General features: G+C 42.2%; 1 protein-coding gene across 1 annotated transcript in view; it reads left to right on the forward strand.

Annotated features, from left to right (window-relative positions):
- Positions 1 to 12,412, forward strand: part of LOC146313581 (glutamate receptor ionotropic, kainate 5-like) — a 235,029-nt gene extending 222,617 nt beyond the window's left edge. The window contains exons 18-21 of the mRNA XM_084738849.1: positions 98 to 323; positions 6,433 to 6,561; positions 7,993 to 8,114; positions 10,478 to 12,412. Coding sequence (XP_084594975.1) covers positions 98 to 323; positions 6,433 to 6,561; positions 7,993 to 8,114; positions 10,478 to 11,254 — 1,254 coding nt within the window. The 3' untranslated portion in view covers positions 11,255 to 12,412. The remainder of the gene's footprint in view (positions 1 to 97; positions 324 to 6,432; positions 6,562 to 7,992; positions 8,115 to 10,477) is intronic.
- The last annotated feature ends 1,523 nt before the right edge of the window (positions 12,413 to 13,935 follow it).

The following is a 13,935-nucleotide window of genomic DNA, read 5'->3' on the forward strand; positions in this document are numbered from 1 at the left end:
AGACAGATTTTAACTAGATTTTATTTTTGTTTATTTTTGGCTGTTACTTTTTTTTCAGGAAAATTAATCAACAGTGATTCTCTTCTTCTTCCTCCAGAACTCGCGGTACCAGACGTACCAGCGGATGTGGAACTACATGTACTCCAAGCAGCCCAGCGTGTTCGTGAAGAGCACGGAGGAGGGCATCGCCCGAGTCCTCAACTCCAAGTACGCCTTCCTGATGGAGAGCACCATGAACGAGTACTACCGCAGCCTCAACTGCAACCTGACACAGATCGGAGGACTGCTGGACACCAAAGGATACGGCATCGGCATGCCGCTAGGTGAGTGGAGCAAGAGGCTGGCTGTGATAACCCAAACATCTGTACTGTAACATGTAAAGACATTTTGGAAGGTTAGACCTGTCAGAGAGGACGGATGATGAAAAGAAGAGACCTCTTCATCTGCTTGAAAAACTAATACCGGGAAACCAAATCTGGAACTATTACTGCCAACATGCCAAGAAAGCACACTGCTGGAATGGAACTACTAGAAATTTTCTGATCAGGACAAGCTAATAAACTAATAAAGTGTCATGAACAAAGGTGGAGCTTTGCCACGGTTTCTTCATCTTTCTAAATATATATATATATATACACATATATATATATAAATATATTAAATATATATCTTACGCTGATACTATATATTGATGACCTGTGAAATATTTATTTCTACACTGGTCTATTGTAAGTTATATTACAAACGGTACAAACGGGTTTAGTTTTTTTTAGAGTTTCACAGGAAAACTGTGCTTCAGAATTACTAACTGATTAACTGGATTCTGCTTAGTCAAAGTTATTAGCATTTTTAAATACTTTTCAATGGTTAAATATATGTAAAACCAACAGCAGCAGGGTTCACTTATGTTGCCTGGAAAGAGACAATGCCTTAAATTCCAGAGTCAGGGAACAAAAACTTCGGTTAACATGAACACGTCCTTCAAATTAAATGACATAATACCTTGTTCAGCATTTATAACAAAGTGTTTTCTGAGTTCATGGATATGTGTCAGGTATAATTACGTCTTAGTTAAGGTTAGGGGACCTTTGTTGTCGAGGTTACAATAATAACCACTTTAGGGAACGATGGTGGTTAAAAACAGCTCATGTTCATTGGCAGTTAGAAACTTTAAACTCCCAGAACACAGAAACCAAAATGATTTCAGGTTTCAAGCAGCTGCTCTTCTCATTCCCTCATTTTGTGTCTGATGCTAATCGCTCACTGTCAGTCAGCACAGTTAGCATGGGACACGCCGTCTACCCGGGGCACCTGGGTGATTCTGCTGCTTTTATTTTCATCACTTAACAGGCAGGTTGACTGACAGGCCGCCCTCCCAAAAACTCCTCTCTTTTTTTCTTTTTTTTTTTTGTTCTTGTCTGCGTCGTCCCGCTGTTCCCTCTCCTCTCTCCACATCTGTTCCTCCTGCCTCCATTAACTATGCTAATCTATGCACTAACACTTATCACCAGAAACAAGTCTGAGGCAGATGACGAGGCGAGGCGAGGCCAGACACCGGCGAAAGCAGACCAAAGCCAAATTGGAATCAGGATGGATTTAATTTGCCAAGAACAGCAGCTGCACAAAGAATATGACCTGGTTAACTGCTAAAACAGAACCGACAGACAAGGTGCCGGACAGAACGGAACACCGTCTCAATATATAACAAACAATATGTGATGTGACAGCGGAATAAACACAATAACACTTCACAAAACTATGTGGAAAGTTTGCACACACAGGAAGGTGAGTGATGTTTCTGTTTCCTGGAGGAATTGAAACCTGTAGAAGCACCTGCGATGTTATTGGCCGTCCTGAATCTGAACCAGCATTTGTACTGTTTAACTGATATATATTATATTTGTTTTGTTTGGCTCTGAAACAGAAATAGCTGCAGATTTGGCTTCCTGGTAGCAGTTTTTCAACCAGCTGAGTGCCTGGAATCAGCCTCCTAGTCTGTGGAGTTTGACTTGTGTTCAGGGCCATTTGGATGGTGCCCTTCCTCTTTAGGTGCCTGTTCAAATCTTAAAGTTTAGAGAGTAAAAGGGCTTAAAACATTATGACAGAAGTAGAACTCAGAGTCCAAAACAGTTGGAACTCCATGTAAAAAGTAAATAAAACAGAATGCAAGGATTTACAAAACTTTTCAGAACTGGTCCTTTTCTTCTTTAGCCTGGAGGACACAACGTCCATGATTAGTGAAAACACTGAAACGTGGACTCGTCAGACCACAGCAGACTTTTCCACTTTGTGTCAGTCCATCTCAGATGAGCTCAGGTCCAGAGACGTCTGCAGTGTTTCTGGATGTTGTTGATATATGTCTTTCTCTTTGCATGGTAGAGTCTGAACTTGTATTTGTAGATGCAGAGACAAACTGTGTTTACTGACAACGGTTTTCCAAAGTGTTTCTGAGCCCATGTTGACTATCATGTTTATTAACACAGACCATGATCTTTTCCTAAACCTAACCAAGTAGTTTTGGTGCCTAATAAGACCTTGACCATTTTGCAACATTATGATGTCAAAATTTTGGTGCAAAGGTCCTGTATGCGAAGGTCCGTAGCTCCGTCCAGCAGTCATTTTTTTGTCTGGGGAGTCACTGACAAACAACCTATTCTGTCAGTTAGTTACAGTACAAGGATGTGTTGTCTCATAAAAGAGCAGCAAACCTGAGGAGAAGCACAAACTGAAGGACAAACTCAGGGATCATGAGTCCCTTCACTTTCTGTCATTCTATAAAGGCTTCATGAGGAGGTTACAATCACTAACGAGCCTCACACAACCACAGATGTGAAGCAAATAAATGAAGATTATTAAACTGTCAACAAGAAAAGTTTATATCACAAACAGCAGTTCACAAATTGGTCACAGTGAACTGTGAACTGGATTTGTCATAATTTTTGGTGCCTGAAAATAAATGTTTTGGGGTTTTTTTAAATACAATTTTTGTTTTTCTAAAATTAAAAGATTTATGTTTAACTAAAGAAAAAATATCTCCACAAAAGAGTAGTAGTGGTTAGTAGAAATGTTTCAAAACTTAATAGTTTGAGTTGGGCTCAAAACTCAAAAATCTATTGCAGGATGTTGCCCTGAAATTAAGAGTTTTCTCAACTTTTTCATGGACCTAAAGAGCCACATTTGGCTCCAGAGCTGCAGGTTTCTGACCCCTTAGCTAGAGGGAGCAATGAGATTGATGCAACAAAGTAAAAGGGGAGAGTTAATTTCAGATATGGTTTTCTGTAGTCGATCATCCTTTTGGGAACTTGCCAAACGAAATGTTTGGCTTTCAAGGGAAGAGTTTCAGAGAAAAGCATATATCAGTTTTGTCAAGAAAGGAAAGAAAAGGAAGTGAGCAGGTGTCGAATAAATCACTCAGTATCTCTAAAATATGGAGCATCTAACCAGTTGAAGTGTCATCATTTTGTCAAAGACGTATCTTTTACTTTGAAAAACACCCGCACACTTCCTGCTGTCTGTCATTCTCTGAAAGTCATTGTCAGTTTTTAATGGAATAAGAAAGAAGATGAATGGACGAGAGTGGCAGGGATGAAGTGAGAACGAGGTGAGGATGGAAGCTTCATCATTTACAGCTGTGGTGGACAAAATCTTAATGACAAATAATCTGGTCTCACATATTACCATATAGTTCAATCAGCTCTCTCACTTCATTTACACCTGATACTGTATTAAAATGTGATCTAAGGATAAAATGCAGACTGTAAATGCATCATGATCGGAGTGTGATTGGATCTGCCGGGTCACTCTGTGTTTGGATCTTAAGTACGTGTAAATGCAATCCAAAAAACGTGCCGCTGATACAGCTGGTTGTTTAAATTTAGAGAGACATGTCTCTAAAATTAAAGTAATACTGGTGGGAACTGACTGAGCTACCTGGCCAAAATAAAAAACAAGTCATACACTCTAATATTTCATTGGACCACCTTTAGCTTTGATTGCCACCATGGCATCGTTTCGTTAAGATTATGCAACATCAAAACATTTATTTCAGTCCAGAGTTGCATTAATTTTTCACCAAGATCTTGTATTAAGTGTATTGTGTGTAAATGCTCGTACTTTCACTATTAAACACAGCCATGAGTTCTACTGTTGATTTTTTATGATTTGATTTTGCCTTATTTTACTCACATTAATATTTTGCTCTTGAGGACATCAACGTGTTCTCAATGAGGATAAAGAGAATTAAAGCATTAAAAATACCAAGTGTAAAAGCAAAGGCAAGATCAGGAGCTGCATTCACAAACCTCCCTAGTATAAAGAGCTGCTCATAGTGATGAAATTCTAAGAAAATTCTTATTATGATATTTTCTAAGGTTAAGAGTAGAACCTGGGAAAGATAAAAGTTGCTCACAAAGCTTCTCATCTCGGCCCTTATGAGAGCTGCTGAGGTCGAAAAGTGTTGAGAAGGAGAGAAGAGGACTTTGAACAGGGTTAAGAGTTTCTTAAGCAGAGGACAGAAGAGAAAGGAGAAAATTTTTCCAAACACACTGTAAAAAAGGAAAAACAAATAGTTGAGTATAAGTCAACAATAAGCGTCATATTAGGTGGAAGTCCTGTGTTTAACCATTCATCCAAAAACAACCTGCTGCTAACTTTGTTGCTCTTTATACTCTGTCACCTGACTTCCTAAAGCCTGTCTGACAGAAAGACTTCTGCCAGAAAGAGTTTTCTGGCAAAAACTTTCTGCAAACTTCTCAAACACGCAATGAATCACTATTCTCTGGTGTTCTGGGCCTTTATGTCGATAAAAAAAAAAATATGACTTAACACTTCCCACAGAACATGCAAACTGCTGCTAATTAACAGTAACCTTTTTCATTTCTAGGAGACGGGCTTGAAGGTGGTCGCTGCCTCTGTTTAACAAATTTCACATTTCAGGAACGAGTCTATGTTCCAGTTCACAGTTCAGAGCTCAGGTGCAAAACGGGATTCATAACAGCGGCGGGCGTGTTTGATTTGTATAAAAGATGCAGCCAGCGCCTCGTCTGTGTCTCTGCTCTTTTAACATTTCTCGGTTTACCAGCACACGTGCTCCCTGGAAGGAAAATGTCAATATAAAAACCCACAGAGCAGCAAAGAGCACGCTGTGCCTGTTACAGCAGCTCAACACATGTACTTAACAAAGCAGAGGTGAGCGGGTGAACTGTGGCTTTTTCTTTCTTTATTCTTCAATAAAAAACACTGAATATAAGGGCTGAATGTGCTGGACAGAGAGCTTCTTATTAAAACTGAGTGATCTGCAGACCTGCCACAGCCTCGTGTTAGAAAGCTTTAGTTAAATATTAAGGATGTAAAATCCAGACTCTTCTTATTTAATTTTTTAACATCTTGGGTCATTTTCCTTCAGTTGCACATGTCTAGAAATACACGGTTCCCTTTTAAACTAATTTTAGATCAGCATGTCTAATCAGGGAGCTTATTCATTGGACAGTTTTGGTGATGTCATGCATCATCAGCTGAACTAAAGAGACCCATGACGGGGAAAAATCAATTAAACACATCGGCTATAGCTCCATTTCACTGTCTGATTGATCAAGGAAAAATCTACACGCTCACATGCTGACCTGCAATCATGTTACCATGGTGATTTGTGTTTAAATATGAATGTCACTACATAGATTGGTCTTCAGATTGATTTCTCAGCAGTTCATGACCAGCAGTAGAATCTGGCAGTGGTTCTGCTTTTGGATTCACATTTTCTACGGATCACAAACAAACCGTGCCGCCAGTGGAACCCTGGTGTGGATTAAACAACCAAGACTCCTTGAAAAGGAGAGTTTCAGTCTGTTTCCAAGTGGACCAAGTTTGTGTTCGCACCACACAAGAAAAAAACACAGGATTTTATGTTAGTAGATGTGTCATTTTATCCTGAATTCAAACACAAAGGAACCTATCCTACGCTGATCTAAAGCACAAGGCACAATGGATTAAATCCATTCAAAGTGTGTCCAAAGCCACCATTCCCATCTTGCACCAGGGGTGCAGGGGTCCCGCCCGTCAACTCACTGTGCCATGTCCAGCCAGATCTCCCACTCGGAATCAGTAAACATGACATCCGTCCACGTATCTGCACCATGAGACTGCGATTACACTGACATTCAAGACTCCAGCAGGCTCATTCCTGCACGGCAGAGAAAAAGCAGGGATGAATCACTTCATAAATCACTTCAAATATATTATAAAAAGGCACCACGCACTGCTGAAAACTTCTGATCACCTGCTGCACGGGTCAACCAGTTATCAGCAGGGAGGCTGAGTACCTGTCGATTACTTTTAAATTTAATCCACTCATTTTGAAAATGTATGACATTAACCTTAAACTCGATGGAATTTGAGAGTAAGATGGTGAATGACTCATCTCCTCTTCCTCCTCAGGCTCTCCGTACAGAGATGAGATCACTCTGGGGATCCTACAGCTCCAGGAGAGCAACAGGCTGGAGATCCTGAAGAGACGCTGGTGGGAGGGAGGACAGTGTCCCAAAGAGGAGGACCACCGAGCCAAAGGTGGGTGACACAGCACCCCTTTTTTTCCACTGCATCATGAAGTTTGCAGCCTCAGCTGTTATGTGTGGACGAGGGAATGTCACTTTATGGTGTGATCGCTGTTTCAAGCATTGATTGATTCCATCGGTTACTCTGATCTCACCACTACGACGCGGTTTTGATCAAAAATTATAACGACAAAAAAAAAACATAAAGGATGTAACAAGATGAAAACTGATGTGAAATATGTAACTAGACAGAAGAGATGTAATGAGACATAACAAGACAAAAAACAACATTAAAGATGTAACGACACAAAAAAGATGAAGGATGAAAAACAACATAACGATCTGTACTTCTACTTGAGTAAAGAACATGTGGACTTTTGCCACCTCTGGCAGCATTTTATGTGAACCTGTGTCCCATAAGAATGCTAATATTGTGAGATTAGAATATTTGGATCCCTGACAGTCTGCTTTTATTCAACTTTTACTTGTGATGATTTAAACATTACAGAATGCTCATCAACAATGAGATTCATCTCAGCATGAGAAAGAATCAAAAGCTACTAGTTTCCACATGTTTACTCTCTTTCCACAGTTAATTCTGTAATAAAGGATAAAAATGAAACAAAGGAATGTCTTGAACACACTGGATTTCAGCTCCTAGTTAGAAACACCCAGGCTCATAACGACCACGACTCTCCCTGATCGCTCATTACACAACACCCATTTTTTTAGAGAATGGACTAGAACACTTTTAATTTGGAGGATTTCCTTGTGTGTGGGCACAGAGGAACAGCAACACACACACACACACACACACACACACACACACACACACACACACACACACACACACACACACACTCACTGTATACTGTGCAATCAGCAACAAAGAGACACTTGATTAGTCTTAATGGGTCTTAACAGCATCTTAATGGCTTGATTTTCTCAGGCTTCACACACACACACACACACACACACACACACACACACACACACACACACACACACACACACAGCACTTTGCAGTGTGCTCTGAGAATGAAGAAAGCTGTTTGAACAGATGACAGAAAGCAGCTGATCAATACTCAGACAGGACTCAGATTCCCATAATGATCGGCAACTGAAAACATGATTTGAGCGAGGAAGTCGATGTCTCATCTCGTTACACTGAGACACATCAGGAAGAAAGAAAAAAATCCTGTGTGTGGGTCAATAATGGAAACACTGAAGGAAAGAATCAGACATCACAATCGATGTGGACGCAGACAAAAGACAGACAGAGACAGAAAAACAAGACATAAAGGATGATGAAATGATGGAGGTTCCGTTGCATCAGAGGCTGTTTTATCTCATTTCACACCTTATGAAATATGAAGCAAGTCAGAGACACGGAGACGGAATGAGGACAACTTGTTAGGAAAATGTCTGTCCGTCTGTTTTTCAGGTCTCGGCATGGAGAACATCGGCGGGATTTTCGTGGTCCTGATCTGCGGCCTCATCATTGCCGTCTTCGTGGCCATCATGGAGTTTGTGTGGTCGACGCGCCGCACCGCCGAGACGGACGAGGTAAACCTTCATCACCATCCTCCTCCTCCTCCTCCTACTCCTCTTCCTCTCTCGTCCTCCTCCTCCTCCTGCCCCGCCCCCGGCCTCAACCCCAGCTCAAACACCTCAGTAGGTCATCCGCCTGTGTGTGCATGTGCGTGTGTGTGTGTGTGAGTGTATTTTCATTTGATGTACTCTGTGTATGATGATCAGGATGTGTTTTATTCAAAAGTTCATATAAGAAGTCATTTTAGCCTCAGTGTCTCTGATGTGTATCTTCAGCTTTCTGCAAGAACAGAACTTTAAATTCATAAAGATGTCAGGCCTTTTGGGGGAAATGTGTGTAAAATGACATGCATGTGGTTGTGCAGCCATAAAAAATGTATGATCATGTTTTTGAAGACTTTAGCTTTGTGTGAATATCCTCTCCTGTATGAAAAAATGCCTTTGATCACCATGATATCAAGTTTTTCATGCACTGTCTCTTTAAATATGCATCAATTGATTCTTTTGGCAATACAACACTGACTTTTAAATTCAGTGTTTCTCATCAAAATGTGTGCGTCCTTGAAGCCTAATGAACATGTTGAATACATTCTGTCTCATAAAACATTTTCAGAAATCATTATAGGAATAAAATGAAACTTGCATTGTTTAGATCCATGTTTTCTTGCTTCTTCTTCTCTCCACTTTCATTTCTTCAGTTCTTGTCAGTTTACCACCAAATCAGTTCTGACACTGACCTCAAGGTGGCACATTAACAATCAAGTTTATTGTTTTAATCTCTAAATTCATCTACATCTTTGCTCCTTATTGGAACTTTTTTGACAATTTTCTCAACATTTTTTTTTTTTTTTGACATCTTGTCAGAAACCGCTGGGCCAATCGCCCTGGACCTTTAACAGGATCATTTACAGACTTTAAGTCTTTAAATGTCTTTAAGTTAAATTTTATGTAAACATTCATAAATCAAAATTCTCTTAAGTGATTGTAATCAAACTTGGTGCACATGATCAGATGCAAGATCTGACTGTAGTCTTGGGATATTCTGCCACAAATGTGAAAAGTTGATATCTCTGATGTGGCTTCATAGATTTGTGCGATTCTGTTTGCATGATCTCGGGTCAAGATTCAGTCAATGCATAAAATTTGGTAATGACTGATTGAGGGGGGTGTGGCTTATGACTACAAATCTAAATTCCTAGACATTTCACAATCCAAAGTCTATCTCGAAAACACCATTAAAAAATGTGACAGGATTTTGACATTATAAATTCTGATTCCTCTTTGGGATGTCTGTTATTTCGACAAATATAACAGACTGAAACTGGTGTCAGGAGGGTGTGTTGTGCTGCTCATGACAACACTGCTTCACACTCCACAGGGTGCCATTTATGTAAATATATTGATTAGCGTGGCTTTTAAAAGAAGCTGTCAGACACATCATTGCTGGTAAAAGGATTTAAAGTCACAGACGTATCTCTTCATATCTGTATTGCAGCAGTCTGTTGAGTTTGTTCGTCCTCTGCAGACACAGTTTCTGACTTTCATTTGTTCTTCATTTATCTGTCATTTATTTGACTTTCTGCCCCGACTGTTTTTTATAGGACAGATTCACACGCACACACACACACTCACACACAGTCAAACATATTTATAGATAACAGTAGTTTGAGATGGGAAGCTGCAGAGCATTAAAACAGACAGATAAAAACATCCAGAGTATAATGTGTTCACGTCTGATTCACTTTCCCTTCCATCATATATGAACACACACATTTTCTCACTCTCACATGCATTTCAAGTTCAAAGGTTCTTTGACAGAGCCATATAAATACAGTGTATAACCACATGAATACTCTTTTTGTTCAGGTAAAACTAAAAATACACATTGTGTTAACATTTAACAATTCAGAAACAGAAGTTTAAAAAAATTAAAACTTGCAACAGCAGACTAAACATCATTTTTGGAAACATGCAGGGCCCCATACTAGCTTTTCCACTGGTACGTGGTATTAATACATGCTGAAAGAAAAGCCCATTCCCTATTACTGAAATCTAACTGAAGCTAGCCAGCTACCTCAAGTTACAGCTAGTTCCCAAGACATTAGAAAGGGCAGGCTTACATTATTCAGCAAAGGTAGCTAGCTTATGTTAGCTTGATAACTGTAAGCCCCTAGAAACGTACATCTTAATTTAAAGTAAGTGGTGTGGAACTTCTGCATCTAGAACAGTGAAGCTGACGCAGCAGCTCCTCCTAACTGTTGTCAGAGTCGCTGCTCTTTAGGCAGCCATGTTTTCTTTTATCCTATGACCGGGTTGTGTGCACTCAGTCCATAATTTATCCACGTTTTTCTCTGTCTGTCTTTCTGTCTCTGTCTCAGGTCTCTGTTTGTCAGGAGATGCTGACAGAGTTTCGAAACGCTGTCTCCTGTAAGAAGAGTTCTCGCTCTCGACGCCGGCGGCCTCTAAGCAGCGCTGGGGGCGGAGTCCTGCGTCACCCGTCCCGTTTAGCTCTGGCTGCCCCGCGCCCCATCCGCCTTGTCCGTGAGATGCGTCTCAGTAATGGTAAACTGTACAGCGGTGCTGGCCCGCTGACAGGTGGGCTGGCAGGGCTGGGGGCAGGTATGCCAGGAGGCCCTGATTTGGGCCCGGGGCCACAGAGGCTCCTGGAGGACCCGCTAGGCCCCAGTGCCACCACCAGCACGCCACCTCCCCCTCCTCCAGCGTCAGCCCTAGTGGCTCCTCCTGCCCCACCGCGCAGCTTCCTGCAGGGCTGCAGCCACGTTCGGATCTGCCAGGAGTGTCGGCGGATTCAGAGCCTGCGGCCGGCCACACTCACGCCTCCCCCACCTCCTCCCCCCTCCTCATCCTCCTCCGCCTCCTCTTGCTCCCGGATCCCGCCCTCCGTGCCGACGCCGGGTCACCACCACCGCCACAACCTCCACCACCACCTCCACTACCACCATGGCTCCATGTCACTGCCCCGCCTCCCGCCACCACCTCCTCCCATCCCAGCAGACAGAGCTGACAGTGACGGGGGCGGGGGAGCAGGGAGCCCACGGAGGGGCAATACAAAACCACCACCACCGCCCCGGCCGATGCCCCCACCCAAGACGCCGACGCGGCCGCCGACAGACTTACTGGGGGGTCAGGACTGAACAGAGCGACACTGTGTGGGCCGTCAACAGTGAACTGGATCAGTCCAAACCGGCCTATCAGCAGGAGTGGGTGGAAGAAACCATTTTGACTCGTTTGCAGGGTCATCCATTAAGACCAGGCCACTTTGGCTCAGTGGATCATACCAGTAACCTTTCCACAGGGGTGGACGGATCAAACCACTTTAATCAGACGTTACATTCTGGATTAAACCAGCGGAGGTGTTCGATCACAGGGCTGCAGAGGACGGACAAACAGGAAGTGCCTGCCAATTGGACACCATGCTGGGGGCTCATCCACATTCAGTCCTCCACCTCTTGCCTCGGCCAATCATCATGCTCCGTGCCAAGCGAGGAGGACTCAGAAGGACAGGCTGTGTTTATCATCAGCACTCTGAGGTTTTACTGTTTGAATACTGAACCAGGTGTTTGTATAGAAGGAGACCTACACATACACACTCACAAACACACACACACAGTAGCAGAGCAGCTGTACAGTTATCATGGTCATCTGTCAATCATGTGGATGTCTCTGCAGGATGTAGCTCTTAACAACCATGTTGCTGTTTGCTGACCTGATGTCTGCAAAACTGACCAGTCGGTGCTGTGATCCATGAAAGAGAAAAACAGAAGCATCAACACTCACCTGAAGGGTTCCAAACTGTGTTGGTGCAGGTCGTCGTCTTCTTCTTCTCTGAACGGGCCAAATCTGGCAGCCATAACTGGGCCACAGCCAGCTTACATACAGTGCCACAACACAGCCGAATGTGCCAACACTCTCTTCAGATCTTAAAAATTTGTGCCAAAACCTTATTTGGTGAAGTAGATGTCGACTGAAAGGGACTGTATGAAAAGTATTAGAGGCAGCTCTTATGGCTGAAGCGTTGTTGTTTTAGATGTTTTGGGGAGAGCAGGGAGCACCTTCTTTATTTTCTCTCTATATTAAATTCAAGCCATCCTTTGCCAGATTTACCATCACGTATTGTGTCCTAATTTCTCTTCTATTGTGCTAATTTGTAACTATTGCAACAATTTAAAGGTTTGAAATGGAACTCGTAAAGTGTCCATGAAACAGCTAACAAAGTGCAATTTGATTTTCATATATTTACATGTTGTCTGTAAAAAAAATAAATAGGCAGCTAAGGAGTGACTTGTCGCAGAGCCAGTAGTGTTCAATGTGTGTTATGTCTCCCATCATGCCACTAACTGACCCAGTGAACACAGTTGGATAGGGATCTGACACAGTCCGACAGAGGCCAGTTTGGCAACAGGAAATACAGCACCAAGGTGGTTTTCTAGCCAACTTCTGGCACTTGCCAACTCTTGGGGCTTAGTCAGTTGATAGGACCACTAGCTGCACAGCTAACCAAGTTAACTAGCCAACAGCAGTTACAGTTAGTAGCAGTTATTGGTCACTTTAGCAACAAATAAAGCTATCTATCCATCAGGAAATTCATGTAAATCACCTCAGTTCTCTGTTACACACTCGAGCAGTTCTGGTGCTGCTCCCTACCAGACTTCCCCACTGGGTCTCCCCAACCCCAAACTGGAAAATCTTGCCTCCACACGGTCCAAAGTTCTTGTGCTAGCTATGTAAACGCCAACACTCCTGTGGTTCTCTGTGCTGTCTGTTGAAGTGGAGTCAGCTAATAAGACAATTAGCTGCACAGCTAACTGAGTTAACTGGCTTGCGGCAGCAGCAGTTAGCAACACTTTAGCAACAAGTAAAGCTAACTGTCCACCAGGAAACTCTGTAAATCACCTTGGTACTGCATTCCCTTTTGGCCACTGTTGGTCTTGAGCGTTTTGTTCAGCCCTGGTCCAGTCATGTTCACTGGGAGGCTGCTGAGCCTGGTTCTGTTACCTGTTCACCCAGCTCCGGTTCTGGTGTCCGTTCTGGCATCGATCCCAACCAGCATTCTCCACCACCCTAGGCCTGAAAACCTACTCCTTGCAGCGGACCAAAGCTCCTATGCTAGAGGTGTAAACACCAGTATTCCACTTGTGCATAGTCAGCTCATAGGGATAACTTAGTTAGTTAGCAGTGAGTTTAGCAGCATCTGTCCATCAGGACACTCTGTAAATGATGAAGCAGCAAAGTGGCATCAGACAAAAAAACAGAAAATATTTCTACAAAACCATTAAGTCCATTAATTAATATGTCACATATACACCAGTATATATTTATTCAGGTTGTTTTTGTTTGTTTTTAGTGGTGAAACAAGTGGTAGCAATTCAGTACTGCTATACTATTTAAAGATTGTTTCTTTTTGTTTCTTTGTTTCTTTGTTTTTGCTTTTTTGAAAAATAAAAGACAAGTTTCAGCCTCTCTTGCCAATCCAATAATTTTCATGCAGTCCCTAAAAGGAGATGAAGTGACCTCAGTACATTTGTGTACGATTTAGGTGAGTGTTAAAGCTGTTTTTTGAGCTGTGATCAAAGTGCAGGCTGTCATTTTTTCAGTCAGTGGAACACAGACATATACTGCACACACACACACACACACACACACACACACACACACACACACACAAACACATTCACAGGTAAACTTGGAGGAAAAGAAAAAAAACTAAATTTGTGATTGTAATTTCCTTCCTGTCAGCGTGTCCGATTTGAGTATTGCTTGTTTCTTTTTTAAATTTATTTTCCCTTTTTCATGGAAACATTGAGTCCTTTTAAAC

This window comes from Lutjanus erythropterus, chromosome 16 (genome assembly GCF_056507025.1).
Source record: "Lutjanus erythropterus isolate fLutEry1 chromosome 16, fLutEry1.hap2, whole genome shotgun sequence".
Taxonomy (NCBI): Eukaryota; Metazoa; Chordata; class Actinopteri; order Lutjaniformes; family Lutjanidae; genus Lutjanus; species Lutjanus erythropterus.